The sequence below is a fragment of the Sprattus sprattus genome, assembly GCF_963457725.1.
Source record: "Sprattus sprattus genome assembly, chromosome: 2".
Taxonomy (NCBI): Eukaryota; Metazoa; Chordata; class Actinopteri; order Clupeiformes; family Clupeidae; genus Sprattus; species Sprattus sprattus.
The window spans coordinates 46,928,146-46,948,114 of record NC_137921.1 but is presented as its reverse complement, the minus strand read 5'-3'; the positions used below and the strand labels follow the sequence as shown (position 1 = coordinate 46,948,114).

General features: G+C 43.3%; 3 protein-coding genes across 4 annotated transcripts; 2 read left to right on the top strand and 1 right to left on the bottom strand.

Annotated features, from left to right (window-relative positions):
- Positions 1 to 244: 244 nt before the first annotated feature.
- ushbp1 (Usher syndrome 1C binding protein 1) lies at positions 245 to 11,155 on the bottom strand. Its single transcript, XM_080860498.1, has 14 exons — positions 11,030 to 11,155; positions 9,698 to 9,840; positions 9,203 to 9,333; positions 8,515 to 8,681; positions 7,818 to 8,027; positions 6,322 to 6,584; positions 5,549 to 5,689; positions 5,068 to 5,147; positions 4,530 to 4,638; positions 3,693 to 3,915; positions 1,919 to 2,077; positions 1,440 to 1,537; positions 845 to 967; positions 245 to 519 (listed from the first exon to the last, which is right to left on the bottom strand). The coding sequence occupies exons 1-14, from the start codon at positions 11,093 to 11,095 to the stop codon at positions 354 to 356; spliced, it is 2,079 nt and encodes a 692-aa protein (XP_080716624.1). The 5' UTR covers positions 11,096 to 11,155; the 3' UTR covers positions 245 to 353.
- A 568-nt stretch (positions 11,156 to 11,723) lies between these two features.
- On the top strand, positions 11,724 to 15,984 carry babam1 (BRISC and BRCA1 A complex member 1). The gene is made up of 9 exons (XM_080860506.1): positions 11,724 to 11,853; positions 12,449 to 13,016; positions 13,339 to 13,397; positions 13,494 to 13,614; positions 14,195 to 14,273; positions 14,421 to 14,445; positions 14,597 to 14,726; positions 14,846 to 14,932; positions 15,102 to 15,984. Exons 2-9 carry the CDS (start codon positions 12,555 to 12,557, stop codon positions 15,300 to 15,302), a joined length of 1,164 nt encoding a protein of 387 aa, XP_080716632.1. The 5' UTR covers positions 11,724 to 11,853; positions 12,449 to 12,554; the 3' UTR covers positions 15,303 to 15,984.
- A 1,133-nt stretch (positions 15,985 to 17,117) lies between these two features.
- On the top strand, positions 17,118 to 19,969 carry plvapb (plasmalemma vesicle associated protein b; the record flags this gene model as incomplete). Of its 2 annotated transcripts, XM_080860504.1 has the most annotated exons (5): positions 17,118 to 17,775; positions 18,073 to 18,172; positions 18,400 to 19,031; positions 19,223 to 19,290; positions 19,393 to 19,969. In XM_080860504.1, exons 1-5 carry the CDS (start codon positions 17,389 to 17,391, stop codon positions 19,394 to 19,396), a joined length of 1,191 nt encoding a protein of 396 aa, XP_080716630.1. In that variant the 5' UTR covers positions 17,118 to 17,388. The 2 variants fall into 2 exon arrangements, with proteins under 2 accessions (XP_080716630.1, XP_080716631.1); XM_080860505.1 differs by lacking the exon at positions 19,393 to 19,969 and having other exon boundaries at positions 19,223 to 19,294.

The following is a 19,969-nucleotide window of genomic DNA, read 5'->3' as shown; positions in this document are numbered from 1 at the left end:
GGGTGTGTGTGTGTGAGTGTGCACTGGGGGAAGAAAGAAAGGAGAGAGGGAGAGCGAAACATGACCTTTGGCACATACTATTAGCTTTTCAGTGTCTCTTCACACGCAAGAGATGCCTTATCATTTGGCTTCCTTTGAAAGTTCACGCCGCATTTATTTACTTACAGAACTTGCCTTGACATGACCCTGTCTATTAAACCTTTGTTTAATTTTGAGTCATACAAACAATCCAAGGGCAGCCTTAATCCGAAGCTGTATTTAATTACACTGATATTTGTAACCCATTTACCATCTAACATCTGTTGAGTGGTGAGCCATTTCTTTCTTTCTTTCTTTCCTTCTCTCTCACTCTGTCACAGGACAGTCTCCTCTCTCCTGTCCTCCAGTCTCTCCAGGGTGGCCTGTAGCTCTGTGATTTGGGTCATGTGACGTTCAGACAGGGCGGCCATTTGCTTCTCTAGCCTCCAGATTTGCTCATGGTGCTTTCGCCGAGCATTTCTGAACACGTTCGAGATTTTACTGTGGAAAATGAGCAAAAAGGCATACATTATGTCTATACAAAATGGTTTTCGTATCTCAGAGAAAGCGACTATGCTTTTTCAATTCAGCTGTTATTTAGATGTGAGAATTAGCCAAATCTCCAAACATGGTTTTGCTACTAACAGGACAAACTTAATTCGGCATGGTTTGGTCCTGACTTGAACACATTTATGAAAACCATCCATGCTTTTGCCTAAAGATTCATTCTGGGAGTGGAGGTAAAACCGATCCCCTTACAGAGACTACCCGTTATCAACCCAGCATCTTCTCTAATTGAAGTGATGTGCAGTGACGCCTGAGCTACCTGTATGCGTGGGTGAGTCGGGTCACCTCCTCGTCACTGTGGCGCCTCAGCGCTGTGCTGTCTGAGAGCTTGGTGTCCAGAGAGTCACGGATGGTGGTCATCCTCCTCTTCATGAGCTGCTCTCTGTATTTATATATATATATATATATATATATATATATATATATATATATTTATACATATATGCGTGTGTGTGTGTATGTGTATGTGTATGAGAGAGAGAAGAATAGAATATGAAAAAACAGCAGGAGCAAAACACTTCAAAACTGGTGACTTTTAAGTCTAAGAAGAGGTGGGAGTGGTCGGGTGAGGGAGAAAATGAAGAAAAAAGATAGGCATAGTTTACATTCAAAGACTGCATTCAAAGCAAACACTGTTTCTTAGCAACAGTATGGAAAGGCAGAGCTGTAAATGGCGGAGGTGATTAAATCAAGCTTTTCAATGGCTTTTCGTCACACTCATGGCCCTTTAGAAGACGGTGGATGCTAATATCCCCATATGGTGTGCTGATAATCCTTGGTCATTTAAAAGTTAAGGGGAGAGGAGGACCTCCAACATGAAGCCTTCTGCAGCTTGTCATCTCTGGCTCTCTCACCGTTGTAAGACAGCCTGCAGCTCACGGAAAATGGTGCGGCTCCTGGGGCCGGGGATCCCCCCTCCACTATTAGATCTCTCCCCGTTGTTGGACGCCCTCTAAAAACGTCAAAGGGAAGTTGATGTCACATCAATGATATACAAATATATACAGTTGCCATAGACATCTTTAATTGTCCAATCTCTCTGTCTTTCGAAGAATATCGGTCTGTTTCTATTTCTCACTGTTTCTCTCTTTGCCTGCATCTGCTTCTTTCTTTGTCCATGCCGGTCAACTCAGTGTCCACATCTGCCTACCGGTTGTGATCATGTCTGCCTACCTGCTGTCTCTCTGCCTGTGATGTAAGCCTGTCCACTTGCAGCTGTAATCTGTCTGCCTCTGTCTGTGGTGTGTGTGTGTGTGTTACAAATTAAAATGTACCTCATTGGCATGACAACTGATATAATGTTTCTGTGTGTGTAGTGTCTCTGTCTGTCCACCTGCTGCTCCAAGCTCCTCTCCTCCAGCTCCTCCTTCAGGTTGTCCAACAGAAGGGCCCCGGCCTCGTCCTGAGCCCTCTGGGCCATCAGTGTCCACTCCAGACATCTCTTCTCCTTTTCCGTCAGCCGGATGGCCCCGCGCAGCTCTGACATCTCCTCCTTGGGAGGATAGGGACAGGGCCAGGGGTGGGGTGGGGGAGCGGGACGTGTCAATCACGACATGAAACAGCAGATTTTTGAGCGGACATGCAGCTCTCAAATGATGACTCAGTAGGCAGTGTTTTTGGAAATATGCTCTTACCACAGCAATTGAGCTCAGCAGTACAGTTTAAATCAAATAGCGACTAGAGAAAATGTGATTGCTCAACAGCAGCAGAGGGTCACTACCCAGCAAATGACAGATTATACAGCCATAATGCTAATTATTAGATATTCTAAACAAATGAGCACACAGTAGGTTTTATGATTAATAAACCAGTATTCAAAATAGTTGACATTCTTCATGTATTGTATGCAATATACTACATAACATACCCAGATCAAGGAAAATATTTTTGCATTTGTCCATTTATGAAGTGTTAAAAGATTTTAAAAAAGGTACAAAACATTACCCATCCTGCATGCTTCAACTGTTAAAAATGTCTATTATTACTATGAAATCCTCAAAGTGATTTTCACTGAGTCTGTTGGTACAATAAGTGTAAATGAATGTACAGACAAATACTACCGGCCTGATTGTTATGATACTTAGTAAAAAGATGTACAGTAGCTAGGCCAAAAAAGAATCCATACAATTTTTGAGTGGATCCAACTCTTGGGGCAGCTTGGAATTTAGTTTAACTTTCGCTAACATTGCAAAATAATGCACTCTGCACTCCCCGAGTGCCTTTCTAGTTGTTATACACTTTGTAAATTTTCTGTTGTGATGCTGCAATGTGAAAATGGGTGAAAAAATGACCAGTTTTGTTTTGTTACAAAACAAAATACTTACCTGCTTACCAACAAGTATAAGGTCAAAGCCATACAAAAAATGCACACAATGAAAGGTGACTGTAGAAAGCTAAAGCCGAAACCCAGACATTTTTGGCGATTTAGAAATACCGGCTGGAAGCATTTTTAGGTCCCAAAAAAAGGACATGTCCAGGAAAAATAAGATGAATGGTCACCCTACTTTACACTGACCTCGGTTACTAGTTTGTCAGCTACCATCGATCCTAGTGTAGAGCTGGCACTGCTAGAGGGATTAACGTCACAATAGGTGAAACTTCCATAATTTCAATTGGCAAAAAATAGCGATGGAAAACAACAATTTGTCTTCATTCTGATAACCCTCAGTGAAAGTCCTTCTATCTGTTGGGTATTAATAATTATGTACAACTTTTTTTTTGTTCATGAATCTTGTCACACATTTAAAAAAAGGTTGTTAACCTTTGATAAAGTCAAGGTCTCTACCTGGTTCATCACCATATTGATAACAATGCCAAGAGCTCCGACTTCAAGTGGCGTTCCAGTGCAATTTTCAGAGTTGGTGGTCTTGAACACTGCATTATATGTCATGCTAGATGGTAAGTGAAATATAACGTTTCTGCTACCAGAACTCAAGCAGTATCTTAAAACAAACTTTGGAGGTATTATGCCGCCTCTGTTTGGTTCCATGTAAACAAGCAAAGGTGGCATAGTGAGGGGTTTTCTTAACAGTGATATAACGGGATCTCTGTTTGAGAAAGTACTATAGTCTCCTTGGGAGAAGAAAAGCCCCTCCACTCTCACTCACCCTAACAGTGACCAGGTCATACAGCAGAGCCGCCTTCTCTCCTCTGGAGCTGTTGGTTGTGTTGTGGCCCCTGGGCAGTGCCAGGGTGCCGGTGTCTGGGCTCATCTTCCCCCCGCCCACAGGCCCTCGCTCTGGGATGTGCATAGCTGCCCTTTCCTGTCTCAGCTCGCTGATCTTCTCCTTCAGATCCCCCACCTGCTGAGAAAAGTCTTCAGCTGCCAATCTACAGAAACAGATAGAAGACCTCAGGTCATCAGGTCATCGGGGTGTGGAAAAACTAGGACAACCAACAAACACAAACAACACAGTCTATCTATCTATCTATACATATATCTATCTTTAACCATTTTAACCTATTCAAATCAATAAACCAGTCAACCTAAAGGCTGAAATTGTTCTTTATTCTTTTTGTACTAAAGTAAATACAACTGGGAATTAAACAAAGGATATCCGATAAACCAATCTCTCCTCTGTTCTCTACGTATAACTCTAAGATAATCCCTTAAGGTTTCTGAGATGTTGTTGTAAAGCGCCAGGCAAAAGATCCATTCTAATTAGGTAATTTAATTAAGTCAGAGTTTACATGAATCACTTAGCAACCATTCATGCTTCATTAAGGCATTAGGTCTTTCAAAAGGCCCGCAGGTGTATGTACTGTGGCTTTACGTTTATCAACTGTGTTAGTGTATCATATATCTGTGTTTTGTGTAATCAGTGCACCAAATGTAGTCTCACGTACCCTATGGCCTTTGTTTGTGGACAGCTGACCTGGTGTAACCTATCTCAAATCTGCTCATCAAAATCACTGGTATCATTCCATGAAGAACAAAATAACACCTGGTGTGTGAGGGTTTTCCTCCCTGTGTAGCGCCCTCTGGTGTTGACTTCACAGTCTGCAGTTTGTCAGCCTCAGTCTGAGCACTGGGTTGCTCTGTGTTTCTGTAGTCTGGAATGAGGAGGACACTACTGTAGAAATGTGCATTAAGGTTGTAAATGCTTCTAAATGGTAACAGTTCCCCATGTAGACACCTCAAAAGCAAAGAGCTCTGGAGAGGTAAAAGATTTCTGACTCAAGAATCAAGGAGTCTCAGGAAAAGCTTACCCAAGTCACTATTTGCTTCCCACCAAATATGCCACATGTTTTTTTATTTCTGTGTGGTTTTTTCCATAATATTGCATTATATTTTACTGGACACTCCTCCAGCACCTCATTTGACCAGTGAGGTGTTTTTAAGACACACTCATATTTAAATCACATCAGACATGTGACAACCTGTTTAAGGTTCAACAGTTACAATCCACAAGTGTTGAAAGAGTTTCACATACACGTGTCTCACCGACGACGCAGTGGAGAAGACCGTGCAACACAACACACCTGTCGCCTCCACGGCGTTCTGCTTTCTCCAGCGCTCGTGCAGACCCATGAGCTCCACGTAGGTCTCTTCACACTCCTCGCTGCCAATCACACAGGCATTATCAGTATGCTATGGGGCGCTAGACCACAAATACGTTCTCCAAGAAAACCAGAGGTGACATAGGTCACAAAGCAGCCACTGACATTCAGTTGATGTCGGCAACTGTTGATCCCCTTTCAAGAGGGGTTTCATTTCATACACTACTATCATGTAGTATTTAAGTTGTATTACTATAATGTAGTATTTCTTTACCTGGATCAACAATTATGAAACTACTATCAATACAAGCACTACCATCTCTAGGGTGTCAGCACAACTACAGTCCGTACTGGTTGGTATATAGTTCAATGACACTGTATTTTTATCTTTATTGTGTTATTTTGAAACTTGAATCCGCAGCAAAGGAGAGTGAATGAGTAGGAGCTGGATATGGATCAGTACCAGTATCGGAGGGCCATCTGCAGGGCGGTACTGTCGGCCTCGTGCTGGCTGAGGGCCATGCTGATTTGCTCTGACTCTCCTTTACGCCTACCCAGGGCCGCTGAGAGGCGCTCATTTCTGGCCTTCAGCCTCTCCAGACACCTGCCAAACAGGGTGACAGACACAATAATGGTACAATAACGAGGCCACAGTTCAAGAGGGCTAAAAGCTAGTATTAATGCAAAGGATGTCCTTGTTCTGGTGTTTATGTAGATCCCTGTGTAGTTTGCGAAGTATGCTAAATATATAATGCTTAATGTAACTGAACCCAGATGTGCAGTATTGTGCTAAGAATTAATTAAAAAGGCAACCGAAATTAAATGAATACATTTGAAAAGGTCCGCAAAGGCATTTTCATCTATGAAAATATAATGAATGTCAGTTCCCTGCTGGCATGTATAATTCAGGTTCTCTTTGATATGCTTGGATAGGCAAATCACTTCCCAAACTCGATTTTCCCCAGTCTGCTGAGGCAAAACACAGCTGCTCTCCACCGCCTGACTCGTACAGCAGGTTCACACTGGCATCCTACCTGGGCTCAGTCTGTGTTTGCTCTCTCTTGCATACTTTGTCTGAGCCTGTTTATGGTGCCGTCTATGCACTTCATTTCACTATTCTAGTTAGGCTGCATTGGGCAAGCTGAATCAGGCAGACAAAAACTAATGAAAGAATGAAACACAGTGAGAACAGACCACATCCTCATTACTCATTATTAGAGAAAGCTTCTCTCTCACCTCTGCAGGCGGTCTGTCTCAGACTCCAGGCTGGGGTTACCGGGCAGCGCCGGGCTCGAGCAGGAGCTGGAGCTGGATGGAGAGACGTCGCCCCCTGTGGAGATACCCGGAAAGGCAGCCACGTGCCTGCGCAAGAGGAGGGGGGAGCCGGGGAATGGAGGGGAGGCCCAGGAGGGACTCACCGCCCCGCTGGATGAGCTGGAGCGGCTGCGGGGAGGGGAGAGGCTGCCTGCCACCAGCCATCTCCGCTTCAACACCAGCAGCTGGGATATGAAACGTCTTATGAAATGTCACAGAGATCTCGGCCAGGGTGACAGTAAACAGAGATACTCAGATACAATCAGCTTGTTCCAACATGTTCCAGGAAAGGAAGAAGCAAAGATACATACAGCAAAGTTTTTGTTAGCTCTTATCACGACACAAACAGTATATACCACAAAGCCCAGCATACATTTAAGCTTGTTAATGTTCAAACGTCTGGTATCTTAATTAGTGTGCTTGCCCGAAGGGAAGCACACTATTGTTCTTCGTTTTTTACTATTTTTTTTATTCTAGTAGTTTTTCTTGCAGCTAACTACTCCTCGCCCGATTGAGATAGAGACGCCGTTCAAACACCAAAACGTCCAGCCCGATCCGGTGCAAGCTGCTATGCTTTTCGTGGCGGTACTCCTTGCCACTCCTTTTTTATTCCTCTTTTTCCATCACCTTTTTTCTCCATAGACTTGCATGGCAGAACTTTGAGGCATTATGACATCATAATAGGCTCATTAAACTGGCTTGCACCTGTGATTCACTGACAACTCTCACTGACACCTGCGCACGGTTCCTCTTCTCTCTGTCCCTCTCCATTCAACTGTATAACTAGGAATATTAAGAGACACCTTCCATACCAGGGCTCTACTCACTCATGCATACTCACTCATGTTTACTCACTCGTGCATACTCACTCATGCATACTCACTCGTGCATACTCACTCATGCATACTTACTCATGCATACTCACTCATGTTTACTCACTCATGTTTACTCACTCATGCGTACTCACTCATGCATACTCACTCATGCATACTCACTCATGTTTACTCACTCGTGCATACTCACTCATGTTTACTCACTCATGCATACTCACTCATGCATACTCACTCATGCATACTCACTCGTGCATACTCACTCATGTTTACTCACTCATGCATACTCACTCATGCATACTCACTCATGCATACTCATTTGTGCATACTCATTTGTGCATGCTCATCCAGCAGGGAGAGCTGGAGAGCTGACACCTGCCCCAATTCCAAGGCACTTGTTCTCTCGGTCATGGCCGCAACAGAGCAAGCACACTCTCGCAGTTCGTTCACGAAACGCATTCTAGTTGATTGTTATTGTTTGTAATTAAGATGTTGAACTCATTAAGGGTTTATACTGTATATTCCCAGAAAAAAATACTTTTTTTCAGTCTTACTGTTAATGTTACTGTTGTGTTTTTCTCCTCACACCTTCTCTTGTAGTTTTTTCTTGTCGTCCTCCAGATCGTGGAGTGTGGTGTCAGACAGGCCCACCTCCTGCTGCCTGCTCCTCAGGGCGGAGCGGAGGCTGCTGTTGTGCCTGTGCAGCTCCAGGACGTCCCGCTGGTAGCGCTGCATCTCCTCGGGTGGCAGGGTGGAGCGGTAGGAGAAGCCTAGCTCTCTCTCCATCTCCTCCAGCACCTGCAGCAAGCAGCTGAGGTCAGGAGAGGACAGACACCTCAAAACACACACACGCCTGAAACAATGTTTATATGAAGGAGCAGCACGCAGTTATAGTAAAAGTAATCTGTCCCATAATGTCTTCTCAAATGCGTTTGACAGCACTTGAGGGAATGTTTCAGTATTTGCTTAAATCTCTTTCACGATTCTCACAGTTTATTTCATGCAACATCTGAGGTGAAGCTGTCAAACTGTCAATGTCGATCTATAAGGATTATAGACATTGTATGATCCCCCAAAGGAAAACCCTTACAGGGTTCAGTCAAAATGGTTTGACAGAGAACCTCAAATCCTCTCCTCAAACCCCCCAAAAATGTATTTTAAACCTGAAGCTTTGCCTTGAGATTCCATAAGGGGTTGTAGCCTGTTGTTGTCAAGCTACAAGGAAAGGTTGCAGACGCATTATTCGGAAAAAGCATTGCAAGACGTGCGCTGATTAAAAGCCTACCTGGGTGACTTTGACCCAGCTCTCCCGGGCTGCACTGAGGTGCTGCGTCCGCCTCTCTTCATCCTGAAGCGGCTGAGGAACGGCTGCCAAGGACCTCCCCCTGCTCACCGACCTTTCCAGGGTGGACAAAGCCTCCTGCAGCTCGACCCAGACCTCCCCGCTGTCTCCTGGAGAAGGAAACAATCAGCATGTGAGAATAGGTGCAGGCAGGGGGGGCAGCACAACAGCCACTGTATGTATTTTTCTCCCTCTGCTTTCCTTCTCCCTCAGGGCATTGTTAGATAGGTCTCGTAGGTCATTATAAATGTCATGACTGCGGCTTCGTCTCGGGCCAGATTTGTGTTAGAGGGCGTTTGAAAATGGATTTCCCCAAAGAGAGGCATTTCGGGTCAGGATTTAAAAAGTTTTAGAGAGGTTCAGAGTCAGCACATGGGGAAACCATGGAAGTTCATGAAAGCGTGGGCATCTGTTTTGTTTAATAGCCCTGCGATGTAAGCCGGCATCCAAGAAAAACTGCATGTATTACAGGGCAGTCAGTCTTTTAGTATTTGAAAATATATCATTTGATTCGTTCCAACCCTGTTAGTGGAAATGGAAAAAAAAGAGTCCTGCACAATAAATAAGAGTACAGTAATGAAAGTGATAATGGCCGCTGTATGTAAAAACATGTGTCCGACTGCTTGCCAACCTCTCTTGGTCACTGGGGCTGCAGCCCTGATGCCAGCCTCTTTCTCTGGGCTGAGAAGTGGCTCAGGGGTGGGGGGAAAGTCTGGGGTGGAGCAGCTGGCTAGGCCCTGTGACGTACATTCATCACCATCCCTATATCAAAAGATAAAAACTCATTATTCTTGGTAAATTACAGTTTAACTTAGTCAACACTTTTTTTTCTTAAAAATAATGCTTTACTTGTGAACACTTTGTCATACTTCTGTGGAATGGAAGAAGATTTTGAAATATTGTTTGCTAGCTTGAAAAATATAATTGTAGCTTAAAAATATGATTGCAAATTGTACTTGTAAATAGCAAGCTCCTGTGGGTGCAAAGAGATTTAAATATTTCTATAATGATTGCACATCTGTAAACAGCTGAAAATGAGCCCTCTCACCTATTAGTCATTAAAACATGGTGGCACGCTGGATTGCGATACACAGTGTCAAGACAACCAAAGCTTAGTCTTGTGTACCTTGGGGCCTGCAGAGAGCCCATCTTTGTATTCAGCTCTGCGATGATCTTCAGAAGTGCACCCACTTCCAACTCACATTGTTTAAGCTCCGAGACTGAAGGGAGTGGGGCATCACTGTCATATCCTCCTAAAGCATCAGGGTCCTGTGGAAAATACACAGCACAGCAGTCTAGACCTGAGTTTAGTCAACATCCTTTTCAGTCTGTTAACGTACACATGAAAACATGTCGATGTGAGGCCGCTGTTTTAGCACACCTCGATTCTGACTGCTCAGTTATTTTATATTATATAAACATTAAGGATCCACCACAGTAAGCAAAACATCCATCATTCTCATTAATATGAAACATTCTTTCTTTCTTTCCTATTTTGCCATGGGTGTGATTTTTTCAAGTACATCCATCACTGACAAATTTAGTTCATCATACAGACCAGGAAGACTAAAATCTTGATCTTTAATTCTTTATATAAGATTTGCCATACACAAAAACTAACAGTGTTTTCCATAATATTATGTGCAATATTCATGAGCCTAGGGGATGTAGAGCGAGAATGGGGCAGAGGGGTTGAGGGGTCTAGAACTCACATCTTCAGTTGTGACTCAAATACAAATATACATACACAAGTACTTTTTCACAGTGTACTGTGCCTGTGTACTGTACTATGGTTGAATATTTACCCATAACATGGCGATCTCTATGTCACTATGAACCAATGTCTGATGAGCTGGACGCTATTGTTTTTGCAGGTCTTTTTTCAACAGCTTTTGTTATGTGCATAGGAAAAGGAGAAACAGAAACATCCTGCAGCTGCGCTTCCTGAACATACACACACACACACACACACACACACACACACACACACACACACACACATACACCGGCACACACACCCACACTGCATTTAAAAACACTAGAAATAGGATGAGTTTAAAACTAATGCATAAATTCCAGTCCTGTACGCAGAACTGTGGCTGTAACTAACTTTGAATGAACTGATTTAGAAACAAATCTACTGTTTGTTAATATTTGTAAATACAACATGTATTTTAAATCACTCATTTTACAAAGCACATTTTGCACATAAAGCAAACTTTTTGGAAGGTTTACAAGAAGTTTCAAGATCTTCAAATTGTATGGAATATGCCTTATTTACATGAACCATGTCAGTACCAGTAACAATAAAACAAATGTTTTGTTTGAATTGTATTTTAAATTTTCACAACCATTTATTTCTCTAGGCTTGTTAACATTGCTGTGGCTTTATTCTTTAGCAAAAAACCTTTCAACTAAACAGAAAGCCCTATGGTTAACAGTGCAGAAAATGACTTACCCCAGTCAGTGTGTTGCTGTCTCCCGGAGCACTACACTTCTCCTCTCTCTTCTCCAGGTTGTCCATGAGTTTTCTCCACACTGCTGTTGGACCGCAACGCTGGCTTGGGACCAACAGTGCCTGGTGGCTACACTTTTGTTCTTTTTTCTGTAATTACACCTCTCTCTGTGGCTCTTGCTCTCTGCTCCCACCGCCAGTGTACTGTCTAGTCAGGAATGTTTCTCTCCGTTTCCACCTCTCTCTGTATGTGTGTGTGAGTGGGAAGGCTACAGTGTGAAGAGACAGAGTGACTTAGCAGCCACTGGTCTTTCTGTGACAAAGGCACTTGGCATCTTGCTAATGGAAAACTCAGTTAAAGCGCCCCCTTATCTGTCCATCAGCTCTCTTCCTGTTTTGTTTGAGATCTGACATCATCTTTATCTTTATTCAGACACAGCCTTTACCAGGACAACAATTTTGGGAGAGGCTTAGTCTGATGTTACAATCTGTTCTATTTTAGGGGAATAGAAAGAAACATAGACAGAACACCAATCGTAATATTCCTTCAGTAAAATGAATTAGGCCTACTTATCTTATTGGTCCAAGTGTATGCCAACCCAAATATATACTGTCAAATTCACGGTAAAGTTGATAGCGTTTGTAAGCACACTTGCAGTACACTGGGTGGCAGCATTTCTCCCACAGTGAAATCAACCGAAAATCACAAAGTAGCAGAAGAATGTATTTCCTGTAGTCAGGCAATATGGCGCCGCACATCCAGTCACTGGAATGAATTTCTTCTTTCTGATTGAATTTTGTGAATATTCGAAATACGGCAGTTCCATGTAAGTTTGGCACCTTGTTGGTTTATATCTTTTGTAACGTATTTTGTTGTTTATTAATAGCATACTGTAATGCATCCTGTATTTCTTGTAATGTTTTTAGCCAGCTAGGCTAACGGTTGATGATGGATTATTTTCCTGCTCTTTCTCTGTCTGGCTAGGTAGTTTACTAACCAGCTTGCTGTTTATCGGCAGCCCTGTACGACCAAAGCGCTCAAAAGTGTGTGAGTTTTGGTGCACGGATGTAATTTAGCCGCGGCAAAGTGCACTTCTCCTGATGTTAACCAGACTCACCTTTCTGTTTGCATTAAGAAGCTGGTATCAATAGCAAACGTTATTTGGACCTTGGGTCATTCGTTTACTTGGTCAGTAAACATTAGTGCTGAAATAACGTTGTCAGAGCTGAGTAAGAGCTCATAGACTGCCTGAATATAGCACAAGGGAATAGACATTTTAGTTATTTGGGGACTTCACCATATGCTCCTGTTTGAGATGGCTAGCTAGTTATATGCCCTACCTTTGTATTTGTAGCAATTGTATTCTCATCAGTATAAGATAATCATTACTTGCTCTCTCTCTGTCTCTGTTTGTCTTCTAGTCTATCTGTCTGCCACCAGCTATTGCATTGTGTCTAGATGCTTTGTATGCACTGACAGCCTGCAGGTCAGACCCGCAGTCACACATCATACAGCTAGTGGGTGCCAATGGAGACCCCAGAACCAGGGCCGGCGGACGGGGAAGAGCGTGTGGTAGACCTGAGACCACGCACACGCTCCAACCCAGAGGGTGCGGAGGATCGGCGCAGCAGTACTGGCAGCCTGGGCAGCATCAGTGCCATAAGCGTGGTTAGTGGCGTAGGTGGCAGTGGTGTTGGCAGTGCCAGCCAGCCCTCTGTTGGTAGCCGTGTGGATGGAGAGGGCGAGGCGTCAACCTCCAGCAGCCTGCCCAGCATTACCACAGCAACCCCCACTATGGCCACAGCCAGCCCGGCTGCTGCTGCTGTAAACACCACTGCTGCCGTTGTCGCCGTCGCCATGACAGCCCCCACACCTGGGGCCGCCAAAGAAAGGCCCAAACTCACGCAGCCTGTCCTCGCTCCCTCGCAGCTGAACACCTCTGTAGATGCAGGCCTGAGGGCGCCTCGGGTCAACTGCCCAGAGAAAGTGGTACATCTACCTTACACTTCTCAGCATTGGCCAAAGACATACATTGAGCCTATCCTTATTCGTGTCTCCTTTGCCCCTGGTCCCATCATCCATATGAAAATCTACATTAAAGTCCATGTGAAAACAACAGTTAATGGTTCGCACAAGTATTCTAAAAAGGAGGCTATAGCTGCAGAGAGACACTAGTATACTGTAAAGACCTTATAGTTTGCTTGTGTTCTGCAAAACAGACCTGGCTAACTATGGTATATGATTTCACTAAAGAGAAAGATTAAATACGGTAATTCTGTGTTTTTTTCTTCTCTTTTTCCTTCTAAAATAGATCATCTGCTTGGACCTTTCTGAGGAGATGTCTTTGCCGAAGCTGGAGTCCTTTAATGGGTACTTTCTACTTGTGTTCCCTGTTTCACGTTAAGGTAGGATTACCTTTGTCCACAGGTTCAGGTAATTGTTAAAATTGATTATTTTCTCCTGCAGATCTAAAACCAATGCACTTAATATCTCACAGAAGATGATTGAGATGTTTGTTAGAACAAAACACAAAATTGACAAGCGCCACGAGTTCGCTCTGGTAGTCGTCAATGATGATGCCTTATGGGTAAGCAACAGTCTTTCATTTTTTCCCTTTTGCACCATTTACTCTTGATTGATAAAATGAACATCCATAATACATAAAAAATGCCTGTCTCACACATCCATTTTCATCTCAGTTCTTATGGCTAGTTTGTACCATTATGCATGCTGTTGTTTTTCAGTGAAATTATTTATTTTTAGTCTAAATATTGTATTTATTTAAGTATAAAGTTACTTGCCCAAAAGTACAGATGAGCACTTTCGTATTTGAAGACAGCCCTTATCTGTTGGTGACTGGTGATTTGTGGCCCAGTTTAGTGTTTTCTATTTTATTACAATTTTTTATTATTGTCTAATTTATTCCTGGAGTGATTTGACCTGGAAATTGAAATCTGTATTAGGGCTCTATAAAAACAATTAAAGATTCTTTAGGTTTGCTGAATGCAGTGCCATTTTTATCTGTAAGTTGGCCCAATACTTAACAACTCAATAATTGACCCACTCTCAAAAGCAGACACATTGGATATATTATTTAGTGATGTATAATATGAAGTCCTCATCGCACTGTCTCTTGCTGTCTGTGTCTGTCCTCCTTTCCACTCCAGCTCTCAGGCTTCACCTCTGACCCCCGTGAGCTCTGCAGCTGTCTGTACGACCTGGAGACCAATGTGTGTGAATCCTTCAGTATCCTTTCCCAGTCCCCACACGACCATTCCAGCACACTAGTTTACAGTCCCTGTGACGGTATGAAGTCAAACCGATAGTGAAGAAGAAAATCATTCTCTTCCTTTTAACTTGTACAAGTTTTTCTTCTTTAACACTGTCTACCAGATCTGGAGGACCTTCTCAACGTAATGTAAGTCTGAAGTCTGGTTTGATTGACTGACTGACATATAATTTGTTTGATTGAGTTGAAAGAGAGGCTTGGTTGAACACCTCTTGCTCTCAGAAGCCTTATGGCTGTGAGGTCAGTGGACTCACCTGGGTGTGTGTGGTGTTTCTGACAGTCTGCAGAAGATCGAGCTGCCTCTGATGGAGAATGTGCAGACCATCCCTCCACCCTTCGTGGTGCGGACCATCTTGATCTACAGCCGTCACGCTGGCCAGCTGCAGTTTAACCCCCCGGATGCCGTTAGTGTACGTGGAGTTCTTAAAAATATTCATAAACAGCGTAGGTGCCGAAAGTGTATGACTGACTGTCCAGAAGACTAGATATATGCTTGTCAAGTTGCCATTTTCCTCTTCTTCTTTCCCAGAAAATGCTGCAGTCACCCTATTTCTTCTTCGATGTCGTTTATCTGCATAATGGTGACGATGAACAAGGGGATGAGAGCAGTTGGAGGGTAATTTGTAATGATTTTATCACTTTTTACTGTTGAATATCACTCAAGCCACTTGGCACTTACAATATATTGGGGGGTTTTCATTGTCATATCAAGTGTGCTTTTCACTTTTCTGATGCAGTGCATTGGACTCATGCCAGTGGTTTTCATGTGTCTTGTTTCCCTGCAGGATATCTACACGTCCTTCTGTAACTTGGACTCGAAAGGGATGTGCTACAGCTTCGAGGTGTCCCTGTCGGGTCCCGCCCTGGAGCTGCACAACTGCATGGCCAAGCTGCTGTCGCACCCCCTTCAGAGGCCTTCCCAGAGCCAGGCCTCCTACAGCCTGCTGGAGGATGACGAGCCGCAGGAGGTGGAGGCCACCGTCTGACAGCAGCTTTCTCCTGCTCCTGCTCCTGCACAACGTGCACCTTGAGCTCTCGCGCTTCTACCTTCGTCTTGCCATAAAACCTCCATCACGTCGGAAGTATCCTCTGATATTCATTGCAGAATGTCTGTTCAATTTTTTGGTTTCTGTAAGTTTTTTCTTTCTTTTTTGTTTGTTTGTTTTGCTGTTTCAGGTAAGATGATAAGTGTCGTTACCTGTGTGATTTTATTCAAATACTTTAATTTTTTATGTTGCTGTTTTTAAATCACTTTTCATCACTTTAGTTGTCATTATCCTTATTACTGTTCAAAATGAATGTAGATCTGGGAAGGACCGCTTTACTACTGTATTTAAGGCCCATAGCTTACAGAATGAGTGGGGTAAACCAGGGGAATCATGCTCTTTGGCACAAAGTGCTTACTGGATTTTAAGGGCACTGTGTAAACACAAATTGTATAAATGTAATTTGTAAAGCTGTCCTAATTGAATAAAAGACCAATACAATGCCATTTTGTGTCTCTTTAAGTTGTATTGACTAGCTAATTACACAACAAGTTATACGTAGTAAAATGCTACCTTCCATTGTTTGACTAAATAAAACAGCTTTAGATTAGATCAAAAATTGAGGAATGTGTGTTTCTAGGTTCTGCATGGTTTTGTTTGCTATCTTAGCCACTAGAGGGCAGTTATGGTCTTTGGTTTAGGACCTCACTTGGGCTAGACTCTTCATCTCCTCACACTGGCTACTGTTCTCTGAGAGAGGACATGAGAGGGCCTCTATCAGCAGCTGCTTGATTCCTTCGCTTGCCTCCTGATTGAGATTTGGGAAAACAAAAATTGGAGGATGCCTATAAATGCAAATACACTGCTTTCCACAGAAGCACCGGACTTTTGTATACTTACAGCATTTATTATCAGACATAAAAGCATCTTCAAATCTTGTTTTAATCTTACTGCTACATATACTTTCCTGTTTTTGTTCTTAAGTTTATCTGTCCAGACACTTCTTTGCTTTTGTGCCTTTAAACAGCCCCATAAATTAGATCTTCCGGTGAGGACACGTTGGCACCAAGACAATTCCCCACAGGAAGACCCCTGTCTTTCGTTATTTTTCCCCTTTCACACCCCTCCTAAACAAGAGTGTTTGCCCCTGACGTCATCACCGCGAGCTGCCACAGTCAGGATCAAACGCATCCGTCACCTCCTGGACTTCAGGGAATATTTGTTATTGCCTCTTGCAAGAGGAATGACAGGTCCCCATTGTTGTCCTTTTCACAGTTGCACAGCAATGGCATCTGTATGTGGACAGGAAACAGTATTATTTTGATCAGCGTTGCCTCATCTGGGGATTTTTTTACTGCATTCCTAAGATTACTTGCCATCTTACCCTGTATAAGGGACAGACAGTCCTTACCAAATAATATGTGTTGTAAGTGTACAGTAGTGCACAGTAAGAGGACAATAACATTTGTTCCTTGGGTAATCACCGGAGGACAAGCTGACAATGAAAACCCATACAGTACAATATGTAATATCATTTGACGGGAGGGACAGCCAGACAGTCAAGATCATTTCCTATGTCTGTTGGAGCACAATTCCAATGCAAATGCATTTCTGCTCCATGAAGATATGTCCATTACACTGAGGTTCCTGTGTCCTGGGTAATTAAGGCATTTCAATCGTTATGCCACGAGAGGAATGCAACATATTGGACAAAGAGGAGAAGTGGGAGTGATGCTGTGGACGCTGCCCCCATGGCTGTGTGATGTTGTGATAACCTCTTATCTAATAAGAGCACTGTTCAGGAGCAGGTCAGGAAGGAGGCGCGGGAGGAAATGTGCCGCTGCGCTTATAAACACAGCAGCTCTGGACCGTTTGCTCAACAGTGTTTACGTCTCGCCTCAGCCTCTCTGCAGATCGTAGGTAACATTGAGGGTAACTACCAGCGGCTGCATCCGTGCGACTTTTATGTGGACCTGATTTTGTCAGTTGGTTTCTTGGTTGCTGTTGTTCAACAGTGCCTGGCTGCAACTGGACAGCAAGAATTGGGGTTTTGTAGTTTTTTCTTTAAGAGCAACAGCTTGGTATCATGTACAGCAACGGCTACCCTCGTGACACCTTTGCCCTGCAGACCAAGAAGATCCACAAGTCAAAGGGCAAAAGCTGTGGCTACTACATGCGGCTAGTCTTCTTCTTCTCCTCGCTCATTCAGACACTCATCATCGTCAGCCTGGTGCTCTTCCTCGTCTATGGCCAGCCAGAGAAGTCGGCCGAGGAGAAGCACGTGGACGAGCTGAGTGAAAACTTCAAAAGAGTCTCCTTGGACAACCTGCAGCTGAGGAAGGACAAAGTTGTCCTAGGTGCATCTCTGGGCAAGACCACGGGAGAGAAAACGGCACTGGTGAAAGACGTAGCCAAGCTGAAGACTGACCTGGAGACCTCCAACAACAACACAGAGGTGGAGAAACTGAAGCTGGTAAGTAATTCATATTCTACCAGTTCAGTGGAGTCATTCATTGTGCTGTTAGTTTGATCTAACGGATTCACTCATAAAGACCAATTTACTGTTTTGACCTCTTGTTGTTAACAATATCCTGTAAAATAATTGGATTACATGGGGCTATTAAATAATGAGACTGTTCTTCGTTACAACTGTATTACAGTATCACCACACCTTGTATATTCATGTATAAGAATGAATATGTACTGGCTTGTCTGGCATCACCATCACTATGCTGATATACAGACTTTGGGTGTTATCATTATATAACAGGGTCGGTGTGTGATGGACAAAAGGAGAATTGAGATGACAAGATCCACTTCAATTCAGTGTCCAATACTACCCGTAAGGAACCCGTTTCTGAAGAATGATGGTGAGTTCTTTAGCACACTCTACAATACGGTGTGCATTGTGGGCTCTTCTCTTAGAGAAATGTGGGCATTTACTGAATTGTGTGATTAATAGTGTATTACCACAATACTTAATACTACAATATCACTATTTAAAATCAATTTTTGAGAGTGCATGTTAAAGACTTTTGTACTTACTATCAATGACTTCCTCAAACTACCACTTACTGTTTGACAAATTGTTTTTCAGCTGAGATTCATCAAGACCGATGGAAGGAACTGGTGAAGAAAAATTTCACACTTAAAGTTGAGGACCTGAAAAAGGACTTGGAAATTGCCATCAAAGCTCGGGATGAGTACCAAATGTCCAACATCGAGGTGGGAAGGGAGAACGAAGACCTGAAGGAACGCCTGAAGCGCTACACCCAGACGTGCAAGGAGGAGTTCTCCAAGCCCCTTGAGGGTATCCAGGAGGTGACAACCTCATTCCTGGCCAAGATCAGCAATGTCTTCCCCCACTCGCTTACCTTCCACCTGACCTGCGAGAAACAGCAGGAGCAGCTGGACAACATCCGTACCAACTGCACCAGCCTGTCACGCCAGGTGGAGAGCAAGTTCCAGGGGTACCTGGACAGGGTGGGCAACCAGGTGGCCAAACTGCAGGGCGTCCGGAGCGAGCTGGAGGTTCAGAGCCAGCGGCTTGTCAGTGATCTCAAGACCTGCAAGGAGGAGGCGGCCAGCCTGAAGGAGCAGCACAGCCTGAAAGAGAAAGACACCGAGCAGAGGTATTCTAAGGCTATCCGGCAAGCCCTGACGGAAAGGGAGCGGATGAGCTTGCAACTGGATTTGGCGACACTAAGACTGGACTCATGCCACGTCAAGGTGAGGGCGGGGGGGGGGGGGGGGGGGGGGGGGGGTCGTGTGAAGCTTGGAGGGTGTTAAGGGGGGCAAGAAACAGGAGGTGGATGGTGTCAAAACTAAAACAATAGAGAGGAAAATTAATTTTGCCTGTGTGCATGAGTGTGTATGTCTGCTAACTTCTTTGTTTAAAGCTCATTTTGGTTGTTTTGCAGCTGTCTCCCCTCCTTCCCAAGCCCCCCGCTCCAAAACCATCAAATACCATCCAAATTGGCCAGGCAGGGTAAGCCTCCACACACAAATCTCATTATGTTTAATTTGACATTTATACTGTATCTCCCAGTAAAACCTGATTCATTTATGCGTTTTTCACATTTTACGACAGGTGAGAAGAACGCTTCAAGAATGAAAGCCTGTAAGACACAATGGCAGCATCTATCATCTTGACCATTTCATTCAACAGCAAATGCCAAGAAGCCTCTCAAATCAATGGCCTTCAAATGAACCCTTTGCCATGTGCAGTTCTCTTGTTTTCTGGGTTTACTTTTCATCATGCACTTAATTTTAAAATAATTTATTTGGTTTTCATTGCAATCTAGATAGCTACCAAGTTGTTATGGAATGAAATGTTGCCTAGAGTATGCAACTAACCAAATTATGTATTAAAGTTCTATTCTGAGTTTCATATTGATATGATGCCATTTATGTACATTAATGTAAAATCCTATATAAATAGCAGATACAGCTGTGGACTTTAGTTATGCATGTACAGAAACGTTGACTGATTTTGGTTTCTGCCAAATCACTATAGGCTTATATATTTTTATGACGTGAAATAAAATCTAAATTGAAGGTGTACATATATTTTTACCATTGCTTAATTTTTTTTTGCAATTTTACATGTTGTTATATATTATGCTCTTGTTTTTAAAATGCTGATTTAAATAAATGAAACAACTTGA